Below are 14,970 nucleotides of genomic sequence, written 5' to 3'. Positions count from 1 at the left end.
ATTTTATTCATTGTCACGATCTTTTTTTTTTTTTTTTTTAAGTTGACCAGAGAGAAACAGAGAAAGAAGGAAAGTGAGGAAACAAGCTTCCAGGTTCAGGACTTGAACTGTGGTCAGTCACGTGGGAATCCAGCCACCATAACCACCACACCTGCCAGCCCCTAATGTGTCCTAATGTGTATATTTATTGCTGATAGATATTTGGGTGGTTTTTAAGTTTCAGCACCTAAGAACAATAATGATGTGCAGGTTCTTGTAAATATTTTCTGATAAACATTTATCAAAGGTTCTCCAGGATTTGAAAATAGCACTGCAAATACTTAACGTCTTAGAACAGGCATCTTCACCTTAATCAGAAAATGCCAAATTGCTAATCAAGAAGTTGTACCCATTATAATCCTGGAACCAATAGAATAAAATTCCTACTGATTTTTCAAATTAATAATATCTAGTTAATCGAATATTAATTGCACTTAATTAAAATATAATTGCACTTAATTATGCCTAACATTTTATCATTCTTTTTCCTATTCTATTGGGAATGTATCTTTGGGGCCAGCAGGTGGCATAGTGGTTAAGGGGTTGTACTCCCAGGACCAGCAGTTGGCGTAATGGCTATGTCACTGGACTCCCATGTAGTCGACTGTGGTTCGAGTCCCAGACCCAGTGACTTAAACTCACACTGGGCGCATGTGCTTGCATGCCCAAGATCCAGAGAGGAAAATGGAGGAGATGAGATTGTGGTGTGGTCATCCACCCCAGGGGATAATTTCTCACTGTCTCTCTGTCTCTCTGTTTCTCTTTCTGGCAAGTGCACACGCCCTATACCAAAAACCTCTCCAAAAAAAAAAAGAAGGAGCTACACTCCCACTTAGTCATCCTCAGTTCAAATCCCAGACCCAGCAGCTTGAAACATACTGGGTGCTAGTGCATGCATGCTCAATATCCTGAGAGGAAAGGGATTGCACCATGGCCATCCTCCCTGGGAGGTGATTTCTTGCTTTCTCACTCTTTATCTCTGTCTCCCTATTGAGCACACATACCCTATAGCAAAAATCTCTCTCTAAAACATAAAGAAATATATCTTTTGTCGAAATAACATTTAATTCTTTTCTATGACTATTATTTTATATGTATTTATTTATATTATATCATGCTATATATATATTTACTCATATCCATTGTAAATTTTTATAATTTTTTTCTTCAAATCTCAAGTATTCTTATCAGAAAGAGTAGAAATGGCAGAATTTCTTTTCTTTTTTTTCTTTGAAAGTATATCCCCATGGAAGATGGTCATGTTGCGATCCCTTCTCCTCCATCTTTCCCTCCTTTTAGAATTCTGGGCACACACACCCATGCACCTAGCATGTTTTTAAATCCACTGATCCAGGATGAGAACCAGTCAGCCATGTGGAATCCAGCTGTCTTAACCACCGTGCCTCTAACCTTATTGGTTAATGGTCATGCAGCAATCCCATGCAACTGGCCCAGAAATACTTTTTAATCAAACATTATGTCAGATGACTTTGAGAAATTATGACTAAGTAACAGCATATTACACAGGAAATTACAGGACTACTTAACAATACCTAAAAGGACCCGAAGAAAGAAATATTGAAATATAAAATCAATCTATTATGTCTTCTATTAATGTATTGTCCCCATAGAAACAAAAAACTGTTTTAAATTTTGTCTATGATGTTAAAGGTGGTGTTTTTGTTGGAGAAAATTTAAAATGACAAAGTAGTCTCAAGAAAGTTTGTCTTAACTTACTGTTTCCCAAAATTATAATAAATGCGTGACCTGAGGGAAAAACTGTTGAAATCACCATGACAAACATCATAGCCTGATACCTCTGTACTTTAAAGAGCATCCAACTTCCTATGAGGGTGGAAGCAAAGTAAATGACAAAGAGGAAGAGAAAGGTTGTCACCATTTTCATAGCCCTCTTATGGGCCTCTGTGCTGGAGTCCTTCGAGCCATTGAGCTGCAAATTCTTGGTGTGTCTTACCAAGGACAAAAGTAATAGGAGCAAAGAAGTCAGGGAGAGAAGAAAAGGGATAATGTAGGTCATGCTGAGAAGAATATGGTTTTTAAAATAGGACATTGTAATCCCATCTAAATGCAGAGTCATGTTTCTCTCATCCACTCTGTAGGCATTCATCCACAACTCACAAACAGGATCCTGCACTGAAAGGCTAACAGGCAGTAACAGCAGAGACCCCAGGAAAAGCACAAGAACCACTCTGTTCATTCTCCACTTCAGCCAAGTGAAAAAGAAGTGGGAGAAATTGGCTATCTTAAACAAGTAGAAAACACTAAGACAGGTGGCAAACCACGTAGTTAAGTGATTCATTAACGCCCAAAGAATAGTAACCAGTTTTGCTAATTTGCCAGTGGCATACAGGTGAGGGAATAGCCCCATTATAAATGAATCAAACAATATTACCCACAGCTGAATGATTCTGGCCATAGACAGGCTGGTGAGGATGAAATCAGCCGATGAGACCTTCCGACTCCTGACCCACTCCATGCAGTTTACCAGTCCAATGAGCCCATTTCCCAGCATCCCTGCTAGGAGTTCTCCTGTTGCCAGTGCCAGAAATGAAATCTTCATTCCAATGGACATTTCTAATGTTGTACATCACCAACAATTTTATAGTCAAACAGTTGTAGATTGATATCCATTTCTAATGTTTTCTCTGTATGTTTCATTGTAATTCCAGAAAATACTGCCCAAATTCTGCTATTGCAATATACTCTCAGAGATCTTTGTGAAAGAATAGTTTGTTCTACTGTAATTTAAGCACTATACCAAATAGTTCTGTTAAAAGATGCAAAGATTCATGAATACTTTTCTTACTAGTTTCTAGAATAAACACTAACAATATCCATTTATTTTTGGTCCCTGCTGCAATTTTCCATTTGTAATAGCAACTGAAAGGATGAAGTCAGGTATATAAATATGCAAGTAGGAGAGATCATTTTCCACTAATTTGTGTATTCCTTTCCTCAGAGTCACAGCATTTCTATGCAAATATCTTAGATTTTGAATAGCAATTGCTAGAAAAATATTTATGTAACTCAGTCATTATTTATCTTTCAGCAAAATCCTTCTGTATATCAAATATTTTGATGCAATATATTTTATAGAAATAATTTAATAAAATTGATTCTAGTTCAAGAAACACACCCAAGTCCTAGAGCAAATAACTTTAAATAGTATGCAGTGTTATAGGAACTACACAGAAGTAATCAAATATGATAGAAATATAGAAGAGAAGATTCAAATGCTATGGGAGAGGTAAATTATGGTTTTATGAAACTAAGACTTATTTTGAATTGGAATTATTTAAAATGTTTGAACAGCTAGATAAAGAACTAGTATTCAAAACTGATGTAACTGTATGTACAAATTACCAAAGTGACATAAATAAGCTACATCCTGCTTTGTAAATATAGGAATGTATTAAATTCTACAATTATTGGTCATTTAAACCTAAATGTACTCTCTAACTTCCATGTTCCAAATTCCATGCTCTACTCTTTTTGCCCAGACACATAGACTGCATTTCCAAGTCTCCCCTACAGATATTTGTGGCAGTGAAATTTGAATAATGTAATGTGAGTGAAAATGATGTACACCATTTTCAGGGCCTGTTCCATAAAAATTTGTCATGCATATTCCACCATAGGCTATCTGGAATGGAGATTACTCCAAGACAATCTTGGAAGCCACAGGTTAAAGATGTTCAGCTTTTCCTTTCCTTTTCAATTTTCTATGGAACATGTTCACACACCAGAGAGAAAGAGAAAAAGGAATAAAGCATCCCCCAATAAAGCATGACCATGCTGAAATTCCTTCTCCTCCATTATTCCATGTTCCTGGGATTTCTGAGCATGCATGCCCATGTGCCTGGTGTGTTTATCAAGCTTCTGGGCCAGGACTTAAACCAAGGGGTCAGAGATGTGGACTCAACTGTCTTAACCACCAGGCCATGCAGTGAGCCACTTTTGATCATCCTGATTCCCAGTATAACCGCATGGAAAAGGTTAACTCAAACACCTCAGTACCTTAAAAGAAGAAAATTAAATTACATTATGTTTGAGTCATTTTGCTTTTTGGAGGACATTTTACTTTTTGTGACAGATACTGGCCTACCCAGGTTAATGCGGAAATTGGAATTGAAATTGGGCAGATTTGTTTAGCAGCATTTGGATGGTGAAGAAACAAATTTCGAAGACTGGAAATATTCAGGCCCAAATGATTCATAGGTAAACTCTTTTAAAACATTACACACAGTAACTTAGAGCCAAGTCATTTCCCTGCCCCTAAGGACTGAAGTTGGTTAAGGCCAAAATAGTGTTTCAGGAATGTACTCAAAAATATTGAGCAAGCTATTACTAGAACAGATAAGAAAAAAAAAAAATTAACTGACTTGCAAGTAGAAATTATAAGACAAAGTGAATTCAAAACTTCGAAGTTTCATAAGGTTGTAAAAATCTTACAGCTTTTGGGAAACCAGCAGTTAGCGTAATGGCTATGTCGCTGGACTCCCACGTAGTCGACCGCGGTTCCTGTCCCGGACCCGGTGGCTTAAAACTCACGCCGGGCGCGTGTGCGTGCGTGCCCAAGATCCCGAGAGGAGAATGGAGGAGAAAGGATTGCGGCGTGACCATCCCCCCTGGGGGGTGATTTCTCGCTTTCTGTCTCTATGTCTTTCTCTGTCTGTCTGGCGAGCGCACGCGCCCTACAGTGAAAATCTCTCCAAAAAAAAAAAAAAATCTTACAGCTTTTGGATATCAACTAGTAATAGGGGGGCCAGCAAGTGGTGTGGTGGTTGAGGGCACTGGACTCTTGCATGGCCAACAGTGGTTCAAGTCCCAAACCTGGTGGCTTGCTTTCTCACTTTCCCTCTCTCTCTCTCTCTAATCAAACTGGAAAAATAATAATAATAATAAAGTTAAATTTTAAAATATTTTAAAAAATAATAAAGGAGCCTGAAAAAAATCCTTAAGTTGCAAAGGGCTGATTTCTCACTTTCTGTCTCTCTCTCTCTCTGGTGAGTGCACACACCTTACAGCAAAAATCTCTTAAAAAAAAAAAAAAGTCGAATTGTTCTAATGGCCATGTTGTTTAGAATGGTCTAAATATTATTTTGAAACTGTTATACATATAGATGCACATAATAATTATGTTAATATGTTGTTAGGGGTCAAGATTTTCAACATGAGAAAAATAAACATAAATTGGAAATAGCGTAAACTCATTTATTTTTAAATATCTATTCTGGTAATGTATGCAGAAAAGGCACATATTAAAGTGTATCAAAGTATCATTACAAGGTCTGCAGGAGATTCAAAGTTAAGTAGACACATACATGTTATGTGGGAGATACTATTTAAAATTTTCTGTGCTATCCCCAAGTTCCTAATTTTTTTTTTGAGAGAGATTTTTGCTATAGGGCGCATGTGTTCGCTGGAAAGACAGAGAGAGACAGAGAGAGAGAGAGTGAGAGAGAAATCACACCCCAAGGGGGAGGGCCATGTCACAAAATCACCCCCCAAGGGGGATGGCCATGTCACAATCCCTTCTCCTCCATTCTCCTCTCAGGATCTTGGGCACGTAAGCACACGCACTCGGCGTGAGTTTAAGCCACCAGGTCTGGGACTCAATCCGTGGTTGACTACATGGGAATCCAGTGAACATAGCCATTACACTAACTGTGGGTCCCTCAAGTTCCTAAATTTTCACCTTTACCACAGAGAAACAGAAGCTGGAAATAATATTTTCCAGAATTCCTGGCCAATTAAATTCCTCCAAAACAAGGATACTTGAAGATAAACTCATTATTTCTTGGGCAGTAGTCTAGACAGACACATAGCCTTCCATGACAAGCACAAGGCTTGCACAGAGGCATTCTCTTAGGAATCACCAACTTTGACCCCTGGTATCAGTAGCTGTAATGGTTAATTTTATGTCAACTTGACTGGGTTAGGAGATACCCAGACAACCATTAACACATTACTTCTGGGGACCAACAGATGACTTAATGGTTATATCACTGAACTCCTACATAGTTGACCACAGTGCAAGCCCCAGACCTGAACGGCTTAAAACTCAAGCCATGCACTTGTGCACACGAGTCCAAAATCTCGAGAGAAGGGATTGTAGCATGGCCATCACCCCCAGGGGCTGGGCGGGACTTCTAGCTTTCTGTCTCTGTCTCTCCAGCGACAGCACATGGCCTATAGCAAAAAAATCACTTATAAATAAAAAAAATAATAAAATAAATAAAATAAAAAACCTACTTCTGAGTGTATCTGCAAGGGTGTTTGTAGAAAAGATGAGCATTGGGATAAGTAAACTGAGTAATATCTGACCTTACCAGTGGGGTGGGTAGTAACCTATCTTCTGAGAGTCTAGATTAAACAAAAAGGCAGAAAAATGGCAAATTCATTCTCTTTCTCAGCCAAAATATCCACCTCGTGTAGTTCTTGAACATCAGAGTTCTTAATTATTTGGCCTCCAGACTTCCAGATTTAACACTACTGGGCTCCGTGGTTCTCAGGACTCTGGGACTTTTCAGCTTTCATAATCACTTGAAGCCAATTCTCATTATATATTAAATAAATTTGCAACAGTCACTTGCATCCTCGATTCAAGTTACTACATTACAGATCTCAAACAAAACCAGTAGAAGATAAATTTATATATATAAAATCTCCCTACAATTCTGGATTTGTAAAAGCAGACTTTCAGATGAAGTCTCCCTTCCCCTACAGCCTTATGTAGCTTCTACTTTCCAGATTTAACTTTTTCCAATTCAGAATACCTAAAATATCCTGTTTTATATCTAATCTAGTCTGAGGAGTTTCTTTAAAAGAAAAAATAGCACACTTCTTTTGTAAATCGCTTTATTGAAACATAATTTATATAAGTTATTTTAAAATATTTCATTTCAAATGTATAGTCTGGTTGCTTTTGATAAATTTATACAATAGATTATCCACCACAATCAAGTATAGAATACCTTCAGCATCTGAAAACTTTTTTTGACCCCTTTCCAGGGTATTCAAGCTCATGCCTTGATCATCACTGAGCTGTTTTCTATCACTACATTTTTCTCTTTCTAGAATACTATACAAATGGCATCTTATGTTTTTGTCTGTATTCTTCCACTTAGCAAAATACTTTTTAGATTCATCTATGTCGTTCTGTGTAAAAGCTTTTTTTTTTTTTTTTCATTGCTGAGTAGTATTTAATTGTATAGATTCTCTTGGGAGTCTGCCAGGTCTAACTTTATTCACAAAAAATTAACAAGTTTGTATTCAAAAAGTCTGTACCACTCTGTATCTCCACCAATAATTTATAAGGATTCCATTTGCCCCATAACCTCAGCAACAATATTGTCAGTCTCTGCCATTTTCTTTTTCCATCTCTCCCTTTTTCTCATTCATTTTTGTTTATGCTTCCATGTGGGTGATTTCAATCAATTTGCCTTCAATTTCATGGGATTGTCTCTATTCTGCTCAGTCTTGATAAACTGCCAACGAAATCTTTTACCTCAACACTCAGTTTTTCGTTCCTAGCATTTTCATTTGTTTATATAGTTCCCATCATTTTACTAAAATTTCCCATATATCTGGGCATGTTATTTACTTTTCTCACTAGAAGTTTATTATAAAGATTTTTCATCTCTGATTTTCCAACCTCAAGGTCATTGTTATCACCATGATTGCTGTTTTGTACGTGTGCATACATATGTAAACTTTATACTATGGTAAATATTACCACCCATAGGCATGCTTCATTCTGTCCGGTCATTAGTGTGTGAAGTTTAGCCAACCCAATCTGTAGTTTATCTACATTTAGATTCAAATTGCTCCGAAAGTGTAATGCCACCAGGTTTAGTGAAAGGACTGGAGTGCCAAAGTAGTTCTCAGTACCCACGCTTAGCTTCAGTAGTGCACACAGGTACCAGAGAATATCTTCCCACACTCTTAAATTTATCCCACTGATAAACTGATATTGCTTGTCACTCAAAGCAAAATTCATGGTAAGGCAATGTAGTTTCCTTGTTCTCCTTGTCCAGCAACTGTCCCTATGGTAGAATAGGTACTTTTTCCTAAGATGTGGAATTTTCTTACTGCTCCTATTATTCTCACAATAACGGGGGGAAAGAAAAAGAAAAAAAACACCTTTGCCTAGAATCAGTGCAGGGTTCTGGTTGAAAGTGGGTTTCCCTCTCCTCCAGTGCCAAGTGATGGTGTTTTCTATAAGTATGGGAATCCAAGGAAGACAGCCTCCCTGACTTTCCATGTCAGCCAATGTCTTAAATCAGTTAATTATTTCTTCAGGTTAATTATCTCTTTCCAACATCAAATTTCTTTCTCCTGGCATCCATGCAGAGATGTAAGGTGGGCAGGTTTGGTGCCCTCCCTCAGTGTCAGATGGCTTCTGTCTAGCATGTATATGGGACCCAAAATGAGTTTTCTGTCTTTCTCCCATGACAGGAGACCTACATGTGTCAGATTCAGATGTGCAGGCAGTTCTCCGACCTATCCCCTAGTGCTAGTCAGCTTTTATCTAATGTAAGTAGGGTTCAAGTTAGATTCCCTACCCCTCACTCAGCAGCAGGCAGATTTTGCATAATAAGGAAAGATCTAGGACATGAGTTTTCTTGCCTTGGAGAAGACCACCATATGCAGGGCCCAGGATGCAGATGGGTAATTGGGGTCTTTTATTCTGCCTTTAAACGTAAGCAGATCTCGTTCCACGTGTTTTAGACTTCTATTGTTGTTTTAACAAATTATCACAAATTCAGTGGATTATAGACCACAAATTAATGATCTACAGATCATCTGATATATGTCTCAGTACACTAAAATCAAGGTGTCAGCAAAGCTGCATTTTCTTGATGCTCTAGATCCATTTCTTTGTCATTCCAAGCTTTCAAGAACCACCTGCAGACACTGGCTTTTGGTTCCCTTCCTCCATTATTTAGTTAGAAATTTTACACCTCTTTGACCTTTCTACCATCATGACATCTCTCTCTGACTTTAGCTAAGAAAGAGTCTTCTATTTTAAGGGTTTGTGTGATTAGACAGGATCCACTTAAAAGAATCCAGGATAATCTCCCATCTCAAGATGCATACCCTTAATCACAGCTGTAAAATCACTATGCCATGTAAGGTAACATAATAATAAGTTCCAGGGACAAGGACATAAAGATCTTGGGAGGGCCACTGTTCTACTCACCATGCAATGTAAGAGAAAAGGGGTTTTCTTGAGTCTCCAGCCCTGTCCCCTATCTTGCTAGTAAGCTTCTGTCTGGGAGAGGCCCAGGAAAAAAAAAAAAGAACTAGCAATTCCAGATCATTCTTGCATCTGGCACTCCCAAGGATTCTGAACTGTCATTGCAATCTAAATTCAACCTTTGTAAGAATTGGCTTAACTGTCATTTTCTTCTTAGACCTACCTTTACAGCAGATGCCTCTTCTTCCTGAGTTCCGCCAAAGATGAAATAGTTCATATGTACTATTTAGAAAGGCTTACCACCTTTTAGAATTCAATTTACCTGTTTACCTTAAAACCTCAGCTCTAACAAACACAAAATAAATTACAGCATTGCAGTCTATCCAGTTTATTCTCCCTGTTAAAACAGAAGCAGCATTCCCTTGTGGTTTCCTACCTCCTAAAAGAAAGGAGAATTCACAAACTATTTTTCAAAAATACATGCATAAAAATATATACATATATTCTCTTCCACATGCACAGTTTACAGACTTGTCAATTTTTTTAAAGGTTTTTAATTAAAGATCCAGAGACAAGTAATTTCACATGCAGCCTCTCTGGCTTTTATAATCAAGAGTAATATGTCTTAATAATTTGACAGTTATCAGTGTGTTCCTATGTCTAAAAGAGAAGTAGGGAAGAGGGAGAACAGAGAAGAAAAGTCTTCCTGGAAATGTGAAAATAAGAATATATATTTGGCAGGGACCAGCAGTTGGTGTAATGGCAATGTTGCTGGACTCCCATGTAGTCGACCGTGGTTCAAATCCCAGACCCAGTGGCTTAAACTCATGCCGGGCACGTGTGTGTACATGACCAAGATCCTTAGAGAAATGGAGGAGAAGGGATTGCAGCATGGCCATACCCCCTGGTGGATGATTTTTCACTTTCTGTCTCTCTTTCTTTCTTTCTGGAGAGTACATGCACTGTATAGCAAAAACCTCTCAAAAAAAAAAAAAAAAAAAGAATATATAATTGACTATGGCAATGCCCTAGTGAGAATTACAATGATGCCATACAATACATATTAAATCCATTGCAGGAGAGAGAAGGAATTCTGGTATTTATTGTTTCATTTTTGTTTCTGCTATAGGGTACCTGTGCTAGCTGTAGAGAGACAGAAAAAGACAGAGAAGGAAAGAGAGACATCACCCTAAAGGGGAGATAACCATGCCATAATTCTCTCTCCTCTAGTCTCCTTGAAATTTTGGGTACACACACACACACACACACACACACACACACACACATACACACCAAGGACCCCCCAAAAGCCACTGGGCCTGGGACTCCAACCATGCAGTTGGCTATGTGGAATCCATAACCTTAACCTACATGCTATCTGCTGGTCCCACAAGAAATAATTTTTATACAGATTCTATTTTATTACATTTTTACTGGCACAAAAAAAATAAAAAATTAAAAAAAAAGAATGAAAACATCTATACAAGTAAATACTACACAACAATGAAAAAAAACTTATATAGAACAACATAGGTGAATCTAAAAAGTATTTTGCTAAGTGGAAGAAAACAGACAAAAACATAAGATGTCATTTGTGGGAACCAGCTGTCAGCGTAATGGCTGTGTCGCTGGACTCCCATGTAGTCGACCGCGGTTCACATCCCGGACCCGGTGGCTTAAAACTCACGCTGGGCGCGTGTGTATGCGTGCCCAAGATCCCGAGAGGAGAATGGAGGAGAAGGGATTGCGGCGTGACTACCGCCCCGGGGGGTGATTTCTCGCTTTCTGTCTCCATGTCTCTCTCTCTCTGTCTGGCGAGCGCACGCGCCCTATAGCAAAAACCTCTCCAAAAAAAAAAAAAGATGTCATTTGTATAGTATTCTAGAAAGAGAAAAATGTAGTGATAGAAAACAGATCAGTGATGATCAAGGCCTGAGCTAAAAAGCACTGAAAAAGGATCAAGAAAAGTTTTCGGATGATGAAATTGTTCTATACTTGATTGTGGTGGTTACTCTATTGTATAAGTTTATCAAAAGCAACCAGATGGGAATCAGCAGTTAGCATAATGGCTATGTCGCTGGACTCCCACATAGTTGACCGCGGTTCGCTTCCTGGACCCGGTGGCTTAAAACTCACACCGGGCGCGTGTGCATGTGTGCCCAAGATCCCGAGAGGAGAATGGAAGAGAAGGGACTGCAGCATGGCCATCCCCCCTGGGGGGTGATTTCTCACTTTCTGTCTCTCTGTCTCTCTCTGTCTGTCTGGCGAGCATACGTGCCCTATAGCAAAAACCTCTCAAAAAAAAAGAGATATAAAACAGGAAATTTCTTACATTTACAGTACATTGCATTACAGTGCATTCTTACATTTATATTACAGTGCATTTCTTATATAAGCGAGTGCTTGTATTGGTAAATTCAAAACAAAAGATACTGAGAACTTGGTAATACAGTACTATGCAGACCTAGAGATAAGTACATACACCTTTTTTTTTCCATGAACATACACACAAAATCATATTGCAACCCATGTAAACCCTAAAATGTTTGCGTGCCCAAAATCCCAAGAGGAGAATGGAAAAGGACTATGGCATGGCCATCCCCCTTGGAGGTGATTTCTCAATGTCTCTCTCTCTCTCTCCAGTAAGTGCACATGCCCTATAGCAAAAAACTCACAAAAGAGTAGGATCTGGAGGTGGCCGTCATGGAGGCAGCTAGTGAGAGGCTGGGGAGCACTAAGCTGTACATCGTGCCCTGTGCTACCCAGACTAGAGAACAAGACCATCAGGACGGCTAAATGTGATGCCAAGAAACTAAGAGGAAGATGTCTATTTATATCTTTATGCAGATCTGCAGAGAAGACCATAAGAAAAACCCGGAGGTCTCTGTCAATTGATACTCTTTTCTAAGAAGTGCTCCAAGAGGTGGAAGACAATGTTTGGGAAAGAGAAGTCACAATCCACTGAAATGCCAAGGCAGATAAAGTACTCTGTGATCAGGAAATGAAGGATTATACCAGCTAAGGGAGACAAGATGAAAAAGGACCTAATACCATCTAGAATCCTCCTGTTCTGTCCAGAATTTCGCCCCAAGATCAAATCCACCAACCCTGGTATTTCTATTAGAGACATGGCAAAGAAGCTAGGTGAGGTGTAGAACAACTTCAGCGACAGCAAGAAGCAGCCTTACATCACTAAGGTCACAAAACTGAAGGAGGAGTATGAGAAGGATGTTGCCGACTGTAAGGCTAAAGGCAAGTTTGATGGCGCAGAGCTCTGCTAAAATTGCCTGGAAAAGGGAGGAAGAGGGAGATGAGGAGAGTATGAATTAAAAAACTGATCTCTCCTTATGACTACCTTAGCTTAGTGAGTCATCACACCTCTTATTGGAGGTATATCTTGCTCTCATTATGTTTAATTACAAAATTTTATCACAAGCATGTTGTCATCTCTCAAAAGAACTCTAAAAATTGGCAGTGGTTTACATGAAGAAGCCATGGCTGTCCCAAGTGCCCTGAAACTGTTTCAAAATTGTACATTATTTCCAAACATTTTTTTTTTTTTTTTTTTTGAGTTTTTGAGAGGTTTTTGCTATAAGGTGCGTGCACTCGTGAGAAAGAAAGCGAGAAATCACTCCCAAGGGAGGATGGCTACACCACACTCCCTTCTCCATTGTGCTGTCAAGATCTTGGGCACACACACACATGCGTTCAATGTGAATTTAAGCCACCAGGTCCTGGACTCTAACTGTGGTTGACTACATGGGTGTCCTACGACATAGCTATTACACCAACTGCAGCCCTGTATATTGAGCTTTATGACTGGCCTTCTTTGCCTATTACCTTCCCACTGGCATAGGATCTAAATCTGGCCATGTTTACCAGTGGATTGCTGCTACTATCCCAGTGGGTTCCAGGTAAAGATGGGATTTTTATGAGTTACCCCAAGATAAAGCAGGCTGGAGATGGTGAGGATGGAGGGGTGGTACAAAGGAGTAAAAGAGAGTCCACAGTTTTATACAGATGGAAATAGAAGCTCCAAGGACTTAATGACATCTGTGACCCTGAACAGTGCTTTGTATTATTCTTTCCATATTGAGAGCAAACTGAAACTGCAGTTGTGACCTGAAACTATGTATTTCCTAGTTTTCAGATTTGATTGTCATTCATCTTACACCACTTTTCAGTGTCTATACCAGTATTTTAGAAGTTTTCAGCAGGTGGTACAGTGGTTAAGGCATTGAACTCCCATGTGGCTGACCACAGTTTAAGTCGTAGACCTGGTGGCTTGCTGTCTCACTTTCCTTCCCTCTCCATCTCTCTCTGGTCAAATTTTTAAAATAGTAATGATAAATAATTATTTTAAAATTAGTCATTTAAAAAATGTTTACATAAGTTACCAGTTCTCCTAATTGCTCTCTATTTGTGAGGGTCCTATTGAGACAGCAAAGCAGCAAAAGAAGAAAGCTGGGCACATACCATTAAATTTTACAAATTTCACTGGCATGTTATTTGTCGTACTCATTATTATCAACAGGATATACAAAAACAGAAGTACTTTAGGATATAGTAATTGTGCTTCAAATAGCTACCACAGATATGCACTGCAGGATAAGGTGTGGCATACTTGAACAATGCTTTTCAGAACTAGACTGCAACCTAAAGATTATGATCACAAATAATACATCTGAACAATCAATGAAGTGTGGAGTTTGTGTCTTTCAAAAAATTCAGTACTTTCCAGTTAAAATGGGAGGTTAGTGAAGGTAAAAAAAAAAGTCCACACCATAAATAGAAAGAGTATCCATGCTACAGGAAATACAACCTTTGAAAGGTATTAAAGGTTTAGAAATAAATAGCTGTATTGTTTCAAGCTAAGTCCTAGCCAAAGGTACATTTCTATGCAAAAATGACTTAAGTGTCCATATTTAATCTGAATTTGTTTTGGCTTACATAGGTAGAAATACAATTTTGTATGTAAGTCCTAAAACATTTTTTTAAAGATTTGATTCTATTTGTTATTGCTATTGTTAATTTGACCAGAGAGAGAGCATGGGAAAGTGAGAAAGCAGGCTGCCAGGTCCAGGACTGGAACCATCATTGGCCATGTGAGAATCCAGTGCCTTTAACCTGCATGCCACCTGCCGGCCCCTGCCCTGAAATTTTTTTTTAAAGGTATATGTATATACCCTTTTCCTGTTTACATAGTGTGGTTTGTCATTTGCAATTTAAATATCCTAAAACATAGGAAACTCCATAGCCTAAACTTGTGATCCTTTACACTTAACGTTATGGAAACCTTCTGTACTCTAGAAAACCAAGAGACCGCGCACGTATAGGCTTATGTAAAGAGTTTATCTTGCCTTATTACTGTTATGAACTCAAAGGACAGTAAGATTCCTGGCTAACATCCCAGATCTCACAGCAGACAAACCAGAGTTTTAACGCAGTTCTGGCTCTTACTAACTGGGTACGCTACAGCAAATTATGTAATCTCATTAAGCTTTTCCATTTTAAAGTGCAAATAATATCTGCATGGCTGTTGGCGCACGTTATATAACACAGCCTGTTCTGGACCTACCACTGGTTAAGCTATAAATGGTAAATACCACTAGAAGCAGACAGGAAGGGGCGGAGCGCCAGCAGCCGCTGGCCAGAGCGCAGCACTGGGAGCAGCGGCGGGGGGGGGGGGGGGCGGGGGGGGCACCGCG

General features: G+C 38.9%; 1 protein-coding gene across 1 annotated transcript; it reads right to left on the bottom strand.

Annotated features, from left to right (window-relative positions):
* Positions 1-219: 219 nt before the first annotated feature.
* Positions 220-2,632, bottom strand: LOC102471393 (taste receptor type 2 member 42-like). The gene is made up of 2 exons (XM_006164819.2): positions 1,777-2,632; positions 220-347 (listed from the first exon to the last, which is right to left on the bottom strand). The coding sequence occupies exons 1-2, from the start codon at positions 2,630-2,632 to the stop codon at positions 220-222; spliced, it is 984 nt and encodes a 327-aa protein (XP_006164881.2).
* Between the last annotated feature and the right edge of the window lie 12,338 nt (positions 2,633-14,970).

The sequence above is a fragment of the Tupaia chinensis genome, unplaced genomic scaffold (assembly GCF_000334495.1).
Source record: "Tupaia chinensis unplaced genomic scaffold, TupChi_1.0 Scaffold143728_1, whole genome shotgun sequence".
Classification (NCBI taxonomy): domain Eukaryota; kingdom Metazoa; phylum Chordata; class Mammalia; order Scandentia; family Tupaiidae; genus Tupaia; species Tupaia belangeri.
This window is presented reverse-complemented; position numbering and strand designations above follow the sequence as displayed.